This window comes from Perca fluviatilis, chromosome 5, assembly GCF_010015445.1.
Source record: "Perca fluviatilis chromosome 5, GENO_Pfluv_1.0, whole genome shotgun sequence".
Lineage (NCBI taxonomy): Eukaryota > Metazoa > Chordata > Actinopteri > Perciformes > Percidae > Perca > Perca fluviatilis.
Genome location: NC_053116.1, coordinates 38,362,316 through 38,374,815, shown reverse-complemented (window position 1 = coordinate 38,374,815; position 12,500 = coordinate 38,362,316). Strand labels below are relative to the sequence as shown.

At 44.7% G+C, this 12,500-nt stretch overlaps 1 protein-coding gene across 1 annotated transcript in view; it reads right to left on the bottom strand.

The window, feature by feature from the left end:
• The window catches only part of rtca (RNA 3'-terminal phosphate cyclase), a 15,173-nt gene extending 2,839 nt beyond the window's left edge, over positions 1-12,334 (bottom strand). The window contains exons 1-10 of the mRNA XM_039799294.1: positions 12,139-12,334; positions 11,919-12,019; positions 10,863-11,006; positions 9,432-9,555; positions 8,775-8,833; positions 3,477-3,618; positions 1,905-2,026; positions 1,368-1,426; positions 1,090-1,184; positions 70-174 (exon numbers count right to left, since the gene is read on the bottom strand). Of these exons, the coding sequence (XP_039655228.1) occupies positions 70-174; positions 1,090-1,184; positions 1,368-1,426; positions 1,905-2,026; positions 3,477-3,618; positions 8,775-8,833; positions 9,432-9,555; positions 10,863-11,006; positions 11,919-12,019; positions 12,139-12,183 (996 nt within the window). The 5' untranslated portion in view covers positions 12,184-12,334. The remainder of the gene's footprint in view (positions 1-69; positions 175-1,089; positions 1,185-1,367; positions 1,427-1,904; positions 2,027-3,476; positions 3,619-8,774; positions 8,834-9,431; positions 9,556-10,862; positions 11,007-11,918; positions 12,020-12,138) is intronic.
• Between the last annotated feature and the right edge of the window lie 166 nt (positions 12,335-12,500).

Below are 12,500 nucleotides of genomic sequence, written 5' to 3'. Positions count from 1 at the left end.
TGACCTAAAACACATGTATATACAGTAAGTATATAAGTATAGGAGTATAGGAGTATATGGTGTACTGACCTGTGTGAGCTGCTCGGCCATGTGGATGGCTGTCTGTGTGTGCAGTGTGACGGCGCCGGTTCTGATCCGAGACGTTCCCTTCGCCAGAGCCATGAAGATGATGAGCTGAGGAGGAAGAGCAGGAGGACTTTTATTTATATTTATTATATATATATTTATATATTCATGTCTTTACTGAGAGCTGTGACAGACGAGCACAAGGTGAAAATATAAGAAGGCAGCGATACATAAATGAATACTAACATAAAAAGATCACATGGAAGACGTGTAGGAAAGGTGCTTTAAAAAGGTCCCATCACATGGTGCTCTTTGGATGCTTTTATATAGACCTTAGTGGTCCCTAATACTGTATCTGAAGTCTCTTTTATATAGACCTTAGTGGTCCCCTAATACTGTATCTGAAGTCTCTTTATATAGACCTTAGTGGTCCCTAATACTGTATCTGAAGTCTCTTTTATATAGACCTTAGTGGTCCCCTAATACTGTATCTGAAGTCTCTTTATATAGACCTTAGTGGTCCCCTAATACTGTATCTGAAGTCTCTTTTATATAGACCTTAGTGGTCCCCTAATACTGTATCTGAAGTCTCTTTTATATAGACCTTAGTGGTCCCCTAATACTGTATCTGAAGTCTCTTTTATATAGACCTTAGTGGTCCCCTAATACTGTATCTGAAGTCTCTTTTATATAGACCTTAGTGGTCCCCTAATACTGTATCTGAAGTCTCTTTATATAGACCTTAGTGGTCCCCTAATACTGTATCTGAAGTCTCTTTTATATAGACCTTAGTGGTCCCCTAATACTGTATCTGAAGTCTCTTTATATAGACCTTAGTGGTCCCCTAATACTGTATCTGAAGTCTCTTTATATAGACCTTAGTGGTCCCTAATACTGTATCTGAAGTCTCTTTTATATAGACCTTAGTGGTCCCCTGGTCCTGCAGAGAGAGTGAGAGAGTGAGAGAGTCTGTCTGTCTGTCTGTCTGTCTGTCTGTCTGTCTGTCTGTGGTCCAGGTCTCACCTGGTCCTGCAGGAACTCGTCCACACAGCCGTTGTGTCGGATGTTTCTCAGCAACATCTCAGCAGCTTCTGCACCGATTCTATCTGCATACACACCTGAGAGAGAGAGACAGGTTAGACAGACAGGTTAGACAGATATGCACTCTGATTGGCTGCCTGATGAAACCCAGTGTAACTCTGCATGTGTCAGTGACAACATGTCCCTGAAGGTTACCGTGTCTCAGACCCCTGGAGACCAGACTCCATGTAAAAACAGAGACATTTAAGGGTCACACTGACCTTTCTTCCCCAGAGCTGAACCTGCAAACACACAACCTGTTGACGACTCAGCGATGATTCTGAAACACAGAGAGGACCAATCAGAGAGCTGCAGCTGACCACACGCCCGCCGCATTCACAACCAATGGGAAGCCACAAATATCTGGGTGCTGTGATTTTATGAGAGCTAGGGGGAGAATACGACTCTCTTCTGCTGGAGAAGAGAGGTCACATCTTTACATCTCAGAGAGTTCTGATTGGGTGAATCCTGACTGGCCAAATTGCACCAATAGCAGCGCAGCGTGTGTGTTGTTGACGGGCTTGAACGGACCAGGAGACTCCGGCCTTCTTCAGTTAGTGCCGCAACTCATGTGTGCGTTTCTTTACTCTTTGTGTGTGTAAGCCAAACTTCATTCATTTCTCCATCAAGTCAAGCCCAGAAGAGGGCAGAAAACCACTTGTACGTAATGTAAAATGTGTGTATCTGAGCATGTTATTTCCCATCTTTCTCGTTGACCGTTAACGCAGCAGTGATGTCAGCAGGGGGGCGGGGCTTACATGATGCCGTTGCCGCTCCCGCAGGCGTTTTCCTTCTCCTGCAGGTTAGAGATGTTGATGTACAGCTCTTTGATTTCCTTCCTGATGACTCGAACAGCAGCCGCCGACATGTCTTTAGCCAACTACACACAGAGACACACACACACACACACACACACACACACACAATTAGTGTCTGACAACATTATGGGATGGATCCCTACAGAGATAGACCTTTTAGTTAAAGAGTAAGATACTTCACCAAACTCCACCAGACTCCATGTAAATAATCAGGACTTTTAGCGTGTATAGAGCCAGCATATCTCCACCAGACTCCATGTTAATAATCAGGACTTTTAAGTGTATAGAGCCAGCATATCTCCACCAGACTCCATGTAAATAATCAGGACTTTTGGCGTGTATAAGAGCCAGCATATCTCCACATGTAAATGGGTGAATTAAGGGTTTTATTTCAACCAAACCTGATTGGTGTTGTTGGACAGTGGAAAGATGAACCAAGACAGCTTTTGGTAGTTTGATTTAGTTTCCTCCACTTAGAATGAAGTGTGTTTACGATGATAAAGTCCTGATTATTTACATGGAGTCTGGTGGAGAATGCGGCCACATACCTAAAGTCCTGATTATTTACATGGAGTTGGTGGAGATATGCTGGCTCTATACACACTAAAAGTCCTGATTATTAACATGGAGTCTGGTGGAGTGTCTTACTACGCTAAATCTATACTGGAGTTGGTGGAGATTGCTGCTCTATACACTAAAAGTCCTGATTATTTACATGGAGTCTGGTGGAGATATGCTGGCTCTATACACGCTAAAAGTCCTGATTATTTACATGGAGTCTGGTGGAGATATGCTGGCTCTATACACCTAAAAGTCCTGATTATTTACATGGAGTCTGGTGGAGATATGCTGGCTCTATGCTAAAAGTCCTGATTATTTACATGGAGTCTGGTGGAATATGCTGGCTCTATACAGCTAAAGTCTGATTATTAACATGGAGTCTGGTGGAGATATGCTGGCTCTATACACGCTAAAGTCCTGATTATTTACATGGAGTCTGGTGGAGATATGCTGGCTCTATACACGCTAAAAGTCCTGATTATTTACATGGAGTCTGGTGGAGATATGCTGGCTCTATACACGCTAAAAGTCCTGATTATTTACATGGAGTCTGGTGGAGATATGCTGGCTCTATACACGCTAAAAGTCCTGATTATTTACATGGAGTCTGGTGGAGATATGCTGGCTCTATACACGCTAAAAGTCCTGATTATTTACATGGAGTCTGGTGGAGATATGCTGGCTCTATACACACTAAAAGTCCTGATTATTAACATGGAGTCTGGTGGAGATATGCTGGCTCTATACACGCTAAAAGTCCTGATTATTTACATGGAGTCTGGTGGAGATATGCTGGCTCTATACACGCTAAAAGTCCTGATTATTTACATGGAGTCTGGTGGAGTTGGGTGATGGTGATTTCAGGGCTGGTTCATGTTCATAGTTTCTCATTGAACATCAAATCTCAGTACGTTTTCAGAAAGTTATGACATCACTTCCTGTCTGTGGTACCTTGTACGGCAGGACGCCGGCGACGAAGGCGCGGCCGTAGATTTTGGTGATGTTTCCTCTCTCCGTCATGACGACGGGCTGCAGCTCTTTGACCGGGTTCACCGTCACCATCACCTCCCCCCCACCTTTAGGGTAGTAACCCCTGAAACACACAGGAAACATTTTCAAAATAAAAGTCAAAAATTAGTTTTCAAAGTCTAAATCTTTAGGAAAACGTATAATATTTTAGGGTAGTAACCCCTGAAACACACACGGAACAAAAGTTATTCTGAACATTTTTCAGAATAAAGTCCAATATTTTCTAAATAAAAGTCAAATTCTTTTTTTCTTAAGTCTAAATCTTTAGGAAAAAATATGTTATTAAAAAAAAAAAAAACTGAATAGTTTTAGGAAAACAAGTCGAATATTTAAATTTAAAAAAAAATCTTTTTAGGAAAAAGTTAGTAACACTTGAAATACAGACTATATATGGAATATAAGGGGGTGGGGGGGGGGGTCCTAATAAGTGAGTCGGGAGTATTTAACAAAAAAAATTCTAAATATTTTTGGAATTTATTTTATATTTTCAGAATAAAAGTCTGAATATTTCTGAAAACAGTCGGATGAACAGACGACTCTGAAACAAACGTTTCTGACATATAGAGTAGTGTGGTAGTACCATGTGTAGTAGTGTGGTATACCATGTGTAGTAGTGTGGTAGTACCATGTGTAGTAGTGTGGTAGTACCATGTGTAGTAGTGTGGTAGTACCATGTGTAGTAGTGTGGTAGTACCATGTGTAGTAGTGTGGTAGTACCATGTGTGGTAGTGTGGTAGTACCATGTGTAGTGGTGTGGTATACCATGTGTAGTAGTGTGGTAGTACCATGTGTGGTGTGGTGGTACCATGTGTAGTAGTGTGGTATACCATGTGTAGTAGTGTGGTATACCATGTGTGTAGTAGTGTGGTAGTACCATGTGTAGTAGTGTGGTATACCATGTGTAGTAGTGTGGTAGTACCATGTGTAGTAGTGTGGTAGTACCATGTGTAGTAGTGTGGTAGTACCATGTGTAGTAGTGTGGTAGTACCATGTGTAGTAGTGTGGTAGTACCATGTGTAGTAGTGTGGTAGTACCATGTGTAGTAGTGTGGTAGTACCATGTGTAGTAGTGTGGTAGTACCATGTGTAGTAGTGTGGTAGTACCATGTGTGTGAGTAGTGTGTGTATACCATGTGTAGTAGTGTGGTAGTTACCATGTGTGTGTAGTGTGAGTGTACCATGTGTAGTAGTGTGGTATACCATGTGTGGTGTGGTGAGTACCATGTGTAGTAGTGTGGTGTACTCATGTGTGAGTAGTGTGGTAGTACCATGTGTAGTAGTGTGGTAGTACCATGTGTAGTAGTGTGGTATACCATGTGTAGTAGTGTGGTATACCATGTGTAGTAGTGTGGTAGTACCATGTGTAGTAGTGTGGTATACCATGTGTAGTAGTGTGGTAGTACCATGTGTAGTAGTGTGGTAGTACCATGTGTAGTAGTGTGGTAGTACCATGTGTAGTAGTGTGGTAGTACCATGTGTAGTAGTGTGGTAGTACCATGTGTAGTAGTGTGGTATACCATGTGTAGTAGTGTGGTAGTACCATGTGTAGTAGTGTGGTAGTACCATGTGTAGTAGTTGGTAGTTCACCATGTGTAGTAGTGTGGTAGTACCATGTGTAGTAGTGTGGTATACCATGTGTAGTAGTGTGGTAGTACCATGTGTGTGTAGTGTGGTAGTACCATGTGTAGTAGTGTTGTTGGTACCATGTGTAGTGTGTGGTGGTACCATGTGTGGTGGTGTGTTGTAGTACCATGTGTAGTAGTGTGGTGGTACCATGTGTAGTGGTGTGGTATACCATGTGTGTGTGGTGTTATTGTACATGTGTGTGTAGTGTGTGAGTAGTACCATGTGTAGTAGTGTGGTAGTACCATGTGTGTAGTAGTGTGATAGTACCATGTGTGGTAGTGTGGTGGTACCATGTGTGGTAGTTATTGGTGGTACCATGTGTAGTAGTGTGGTAGTACCATGTGTGTAGTTATTATTATACCATGTGTGGTAGTGTTGGTACCATGTGTGGTAGTGTGGTAGTACATGTGTGAGTAGTGTGATGGTACCATGTGTAGTAGTGTGGTACTGTAGTAGTGTGGTATACCTGTGTGTAGTTGTTGTGTGGTACCATGTGTGTGTAGTTTTGGTGTACCATGTGTAGTAGTGTGGTGTACCATGTGTAGTAGTGTGGTAGTACCATGTGTGGTAGTGTGATGGTACCATGTGTGGTGTGTGGTAGTACTGTGTGGTAGTGTGGTTTATACCATGTGTATTAGTGTGGTAGTACCATGTGTGTAGTGTGGTAGTTACCATGTGTGTTAGTGTTGTTTATACCTGTGTGTAGTAGTGTATTTCATGTGTAGTGGTGTGTGGTACCATGTGTAGTAGTGTGGTAGTACCATGTGTAGTAGTGTGGTAGTACCATGTGTAGTAGTGTGGTAGTACCATGTGTGTGGTAGTGTGGTGGTACCATGTGTGAGTAGTGTGGTATACCAGTGTTGTTCCAGTAGTGTGGTAGTACCATGTGTGGTGTGTGGTAGTACCATGTGTGGTAGTGTGGTAGTACCATGTGTGTGAATGTGAGTACCATGTGTGAGTAGTGTGGTAGTACCGTGTGTGAGTAGTGTGGTAGTACCATGTGTGGTGTGTTGAGTAGTATGTTGTGTAGTGTGGTAGTACCATGTGTGAGTAGTGTGAGTAGTACCATGTGTGTGTAGTGTGGTAGTACCATGTGTGAGTAGTTATTTGTAGTGATGTGTAGTAGTGTGGTATACCATGTTGTAGTGTGGTATACCATGTGTAGTAGTGTGGTAGTACCATGTGAGTAGTGTGGTGGTACCATGTGTGGTAGGTGTGGTAGTACCATGTGTAGTGTGTTGTGTGGTACCATGTGTGAGTAGTGTGGTATACCATGTGTAGAGTGGGTTTGGTAGTTATGTGTGTGTTGGTGTGTGGTGGTGCTGTGTGGTAGTTATGTGGTACCATGTGTGGTAGTGTGGTTACCATGTGTGGTAGTGTGGTAGTACCATGTGTGTATGGTGTGGTATTACCATGTGTGGTAGTGTGGTATACAATGTGTAGTAGTGTGGTAGTACCATGTGTGAGTAGTTGTGGTGGTACCATGTGTGAGGGTGTGGTGAGTACATGTGTGGTGGTAGTGTATACCATGTGTAGTAGTGTGGTATACCATGTGTGTAGTAGTGTGGTATACCATGTGTAGTAGTGTGGTATACCATGTGTAGTAGTGTGGTAGTACCATGTGTAGTAGTGTGGTATACCATGTGTAGTAGTGTGGTATACCATGTGTAGTAGTGTGGTAGTACCATGTGTAGTAGTGTGGTAGTACCATGTGTAGTAGTGTGGTAGTACCATGTGTAGTAGTGTGGTAGTACCATGTGTAGTAGTGTGGTAGTACCATGTGTAGTAGTGTGTGGTACTGTGTAGTAGTGTGGTAGTACCATGTGTGTAGTGATGTGGTAGTAGTACCATGTGTAGTAGTGTGGTAGTACCATGTGTGATAGTGTGGTAGTACCATGTGTAGTAGTGTGAGGTAGTACCATGTGTAGTAGTGTGGTGAGTACCATGTGTGAGTAGTGTGGTAGTACCATGTGTAGTAGTGTGGTAGTACCATGTGTAGTAGTGTGGTATACCATGTGTAGTAGTGTGTGGTAGTACCATGTGTGTGGTGTGGTAGTACCATGTGTAGTAGTGTGGTATACCATGTGTAGTAGTGTGGTATACCATGTGTAGTGTTTGGTATACCTGTGTAGTAGTGTGGTATCCATGTGTGAGTAGTGTGGTAGTACCATGTGTGTGGTGTATACCATGTGTAGTAGTGTGGTGTACCTGTGTGATGTGGTACCATGTGTGGTAGTGTGGTATACCATGTGTAGTAGTGTGGTAGTACCATGTGTAGTAGTGGTGAGTACATGGTATACCATGTGTAGTAGTGTGGTGGTACCTGTGTGAGTAGTGTGGTAGTACCTGTGTGAGTAGTGTGTTATTACCATGTGTAGTAGTGTGGTATACCATGTGTAGTAGTGTGGTAGTACCATGTGTAGTGTGTGGTATACCATGTGTGAGTAGTGTGGTATACATGTGTAGTAGTGTGTTGGTGGTACCATGTGTGTAGTAGTGTGGTATACCATGTGTAGTGATGTGGTAGTACCATGTGTAGTAGTGTGGTAGTACCATGTGTAGTGATGTGGTAGTACCATGTGTAGTAGTGTGGTATACCATGTGTAGTAGTGTGGTAGTACCATGTGTGTGTAGTGTGGTAGTACCATGTGTGAGTAGTGGTGTAGTACCATGTGTAGTAGTGTGGTGTACCATGTGTGTGTAGTAGTGGTAGTACCATGTGTAGTGGTGTGGTAGTACCATGTGTGTGAAGTGTGGTAGTACCATGTGTGTAGTGTGGTAGTACCATGTGTAGTAGTAGTGTGGTAGTTACCATGTGTAGTAGTGTGGTATACCATGTGTGTGGTGTGGTATACCATGTGTGTAGTAGTGTGGTTTATACCATGTGTAGTAGTGTGGTAGTACCATGTGTAGTAGTGTGGTAGTACCATGTGTAGTAGTGTGGTAGTACCATGTGTAGTAGTGTGGTATACCATGTGTAGTAGTGTGGTAGTACCATGTGTAGTAGTGTGGTAGTACCATGTGTAGTAGTGTGGTATACCATGTGTAGTAGTGTGGTATACCATGTGTGGTATGTGTGGTATACCATGTGTAGTAGTGTGGTATACCATGTGTAGTAGTGTGGTATACCATGTGTAGTAGTGTGGTATACCATGTGTAGTAGTGTGGTATACCATGTGTGTAGTGTGGTAGTACCATGTGTGAGTAGTGGTAGTACCATGTGTAGTAGTTGGTAGTACCATGTGTGGTAGTGTGGTATACCATGTGTAGTAGTGTGGTAGTACCATGTGTAGTAGTGTGTGGTATACCATGTGTGTAGTGTGGTGTACCATGTGTAGTGGTGTGGTTTTGTGTAGTAGTGTGGTATACCATGTGTAGTGTGGTAGTACCATGTGTAGTAGTGTGGTAGTACCATGTGTAGTAGTGTGGTAGTACCATGTGTAGTAGTGTGGTAGTACCATGTGTAGTAGTGTGGTAGTACCATGTGTAGTAGTGTGGTAGTACCATATGTGGTAGTGTGGTAGTACAGGTACCAACAGACAGTCACACACTGGTTACTACGGAGCACACAGGAAACAGGAAACAGGAAACTGACCTCATTTTGACGTCACAATCAAAATGGACGCCGAACCTCTCGACGATTGGTTTAAACACCTGAAGAAGAAAACGCACCATCAGCTCAAACTCAATCATTAACACATTAACACAGACATTAAAAGGCTTTAAGAAAATAGAATTACTACTACTACTACTACTACTATGCTACTACTACTACTACTACTACTATTATTATTACTATTATTATTATTTACAGTGCTGTATATCTACTAACTTTAGTTTAACATGATAAACCGATCAGACTGATTCATGGATTATAAGAATAGTTAATTTAAACGTTGATAACTAAACATTTCATCTCTGCAGCTGCTGTCTCTGTGTGTGTGTCTCTGTGTGTGTGTGTATATGTATACATGTCTGTGTCTCTGTGTGTGTGTGTGTCTCTGTGTGTGTGTGTGTGTGTTACCTTGATGGTGTAGTCTGTGTGTGTGTGTGTGTGTGTTACCTTGATGGTGTAGTCTGTGTGTGTGTGTGTTACTTTGGTGGTGTAGTCTGTGTGTGTGTGTGTGTGTGTGTACCTTGATGGTGTAGTCTGTGTGTGTGTGTGTGTGTGTGTGTGTTACCTTGATGGTGTAGTCTGTGTGTGTGTGTGTACCTTGATGGTGTAGTCTGTGTGTGTGTGTGTGTGTGTTACCTTGATGGTGTAGTCTATCTGAGGAGCCATCTCTGCGTTGGTTCCTCCCTTCAGACAGAGCTGGGACGGCCCGTCAGCGTAGAGAGCACACGGTAGAGCTACCTGCAGCAGCAGACACACACTCCTGATACACACACACACACACACACACACACACACACACACACACACACACACACACACACACACACCCTTTAAAACAATTGATAGTCAACCAAGTACACTTTAGTGATAGGGCTGGCTGGGTATTATTATTATTATTATTATTATTATTATTATTATTATTATAATAATAATAATAAGATCTCAGTACCGGTTCCTGAACAATTTTGTAAAATCCATTTTAACAAAAATAAATTATAACATTAAGTGTCCCAGCGCGTAACATCAAACAGCCAATCACAGGCATCATCACATCTTGGTAGAAGCATGCTGCGTGCTGATTGGCTCCCTGACGCTGATGAGATTTACTCTTTAGGTTGGTTGTGAATGAGGAGGACTGTTTCTAGTCTCTATACTAATGGGGCAGCTTGTTGTATGGTGCCCAGACCCCAGACCTGGACCCAGAGAGGAGAGAGAGAGCCCAGACCCCAGACCTGGACCCAGAGAGGAGAGAGAGCCCTGACCCCAGACATGGACCCAGAGGGAGAGAGAGAGCCCGACCCCGGACCTGGACCCAGAGAGGAGAGAGAGCCCTGACCCCGGACCTGGACCCAGAGAGGAGAGAGAGCCCAACCCGGACCTGGACCCAGAGAGGAGAGAGAGCTGACCCCGGACCTGGACCCAGAGAGGGAGAAGAGAGAACCCTGACCCCGGACCTGGACCCAGAGAGGAGAGAGAGAGCCCTGACCCCAGACCTGGACCCAGAGAGGAGAGAGAGCCCTGACCCCGGACCTGGACCCAGAGAGGAGAGAGAGCCCTGACCCCAGACATGGACCCAGAGAGGAGAGAGAGAGCCCTGACCCCGGACCTGGACCCAGAGAGGAGAGAGAGAGCCCTGACCCGGACCTGGACCCAGAGAGAGAGAGAGAGCCCTGACCCCAGACCTGGACCCAGAGAGGAGAGAGAGCCCTGACCCCGGACCTGGACCCAGAGAGGGAGAGAGAGCCCTGACCCCAGACCTGGACCCAGAGAGGAGAGAGAGAGCCCTGACCCCGGACCTGGACCCAGAGAGGAGAGAGAGAGCCCTGACCCCGGACCTGGACCCAGAGAGGAGAGAGAGAGCCCTGACCCCAGACCTGGACCCAGAGAGGAGAGAGAGCCCTGACCCCGGACCTGGACCCAGAGAGGAGAGAGAGAGCCCTGACCCCAGACCTGGACCCAGAGAGGAGAGAGAGCCCTGACCCTGGACCCAGAGAGGAGAGAGAGAGAGCCCTGACCCCAGACCTGGACCCAGAGAGGAGGGAGAAGGAGGGAGGGAGAGAGACCCACCCTGCTGTCTGGGGGTCTGCTGTGTGGTTCCCCCCCTGGATCTTTCCTGGAGTCAGACTGATGTCGGTGGAGCCAATGGAGGCTCCCTGCAGACCTCCAGAACACAGATCTGAGACCAGCTGCAGGCCGCTCAGGTGCTGGGGTCTGAAACCACACACAGACACACACAGACACAGACACACACACACACACACACACACACACACACACACACACACCTATATTTATAACATTGTATTTAACTTATATAACTATTAGAAATTCTCACCAAACTCCATTTAGTAATTAGACATTTTAAGGGCTCCTCTGTTATTATTAACAGCACTGACCTTTGACTTACATGGTTTTTAAATGATTAACAATAGTTTGTGGAGGCCAGTCTTGACTGAAAAACTGAACTCCATTCAGAAAAGTCACAACTTTTACCAGTTTTTTAACTTTAAGACAAATCAACATATTAGACAAATGTGAATAATATAATTTTGGGATGCTAAGAGTCTTCTCATAAAATCGGCATGTATGAGATCCTCCTAACCAATCAATAAACTGGATTAATAACAGAATTGATCCTCAGCTGCAGGATGACGCCGCTGGCGTTGTTTTGTGAAAGAAAGCCTGCGACATAATCTGCAAACTTTTCGGTTACATTTCCAGAAATGTCCGAGCTGCTGCGTCAAGAGGCTGGATGCCGAACTGTAAAGTAACTCCAGCTGATTGCATGAACATCATTTCATGTCTGAAAAGTTACGTACGTTTGCCAAAAAGTCAGAAACTGTAATTTTTGGGGTCGATTTTGAATGGAGTCTTAACGACGTGTTTTCCCAGTGAAGCTACACATCATTTGGCTTAAGTTTACCAAAACATAACCATGCAAATTATGATTTTAGTGAACCGATAAACTACAACAGATGTCAGGTTATTATAAAATGAGATGAACATGAATATAAACAGTACAGGCGCTTTGTTTTTATTGTTATGTGCTCAGTAAGTTGGCCGATGACTCAACTTCAATGAATAGGCTAACGTTAGCGTGCTAACCGGGGGGAGCTAGCTCACCTGAGCCCCGGGGAGCTCCTACCGGCTCGGATCTTGGAGATCTTAACGGAGGTCCCGGTGATGCAGCTGAGCGCCGCGGAGACTCTCAGGATCTGTCCGCCCTAAGGAGAACGGACACCGGGAAACAGGTCAGACATCGGTCCGCTCAGCGCCGCCGCTAGCCTGCTGTTAGCATGCTAGCAGCGCGGAACATTTAAAGTGCGAGTAACGCGTTACTCACTCCCTCCATCACGCTGCCGTCGATCTCCACCGGAGCCGAGTCCATCTTCACGGAACCGGGAACGCGTTTACCTTCAAAACACAACTTTAATCTGCTGAACGAGCTGCAGCCGCCGGATCTCCTCAGCGTCTCTTCGGGATTCTTCGGTTTCTTCTCCAACTTCTCTCTCGGTCATCTTCCGCGGAGCGAATGCGGCAACTTCCGGCGCCCTTTCAGAGTAAAATATAGTCGTGGCCGGTTGGCTCAGTCGGTAGAGCCGGGCGCACATATGTAGAGGTTAGCAGAAGGTCCAGCAGGGTTCGAGTCCGACCTGTGGTGGTTTTCCTGCATGTGTCTCCCCTTTCATATCTCAGCTTTCCTCT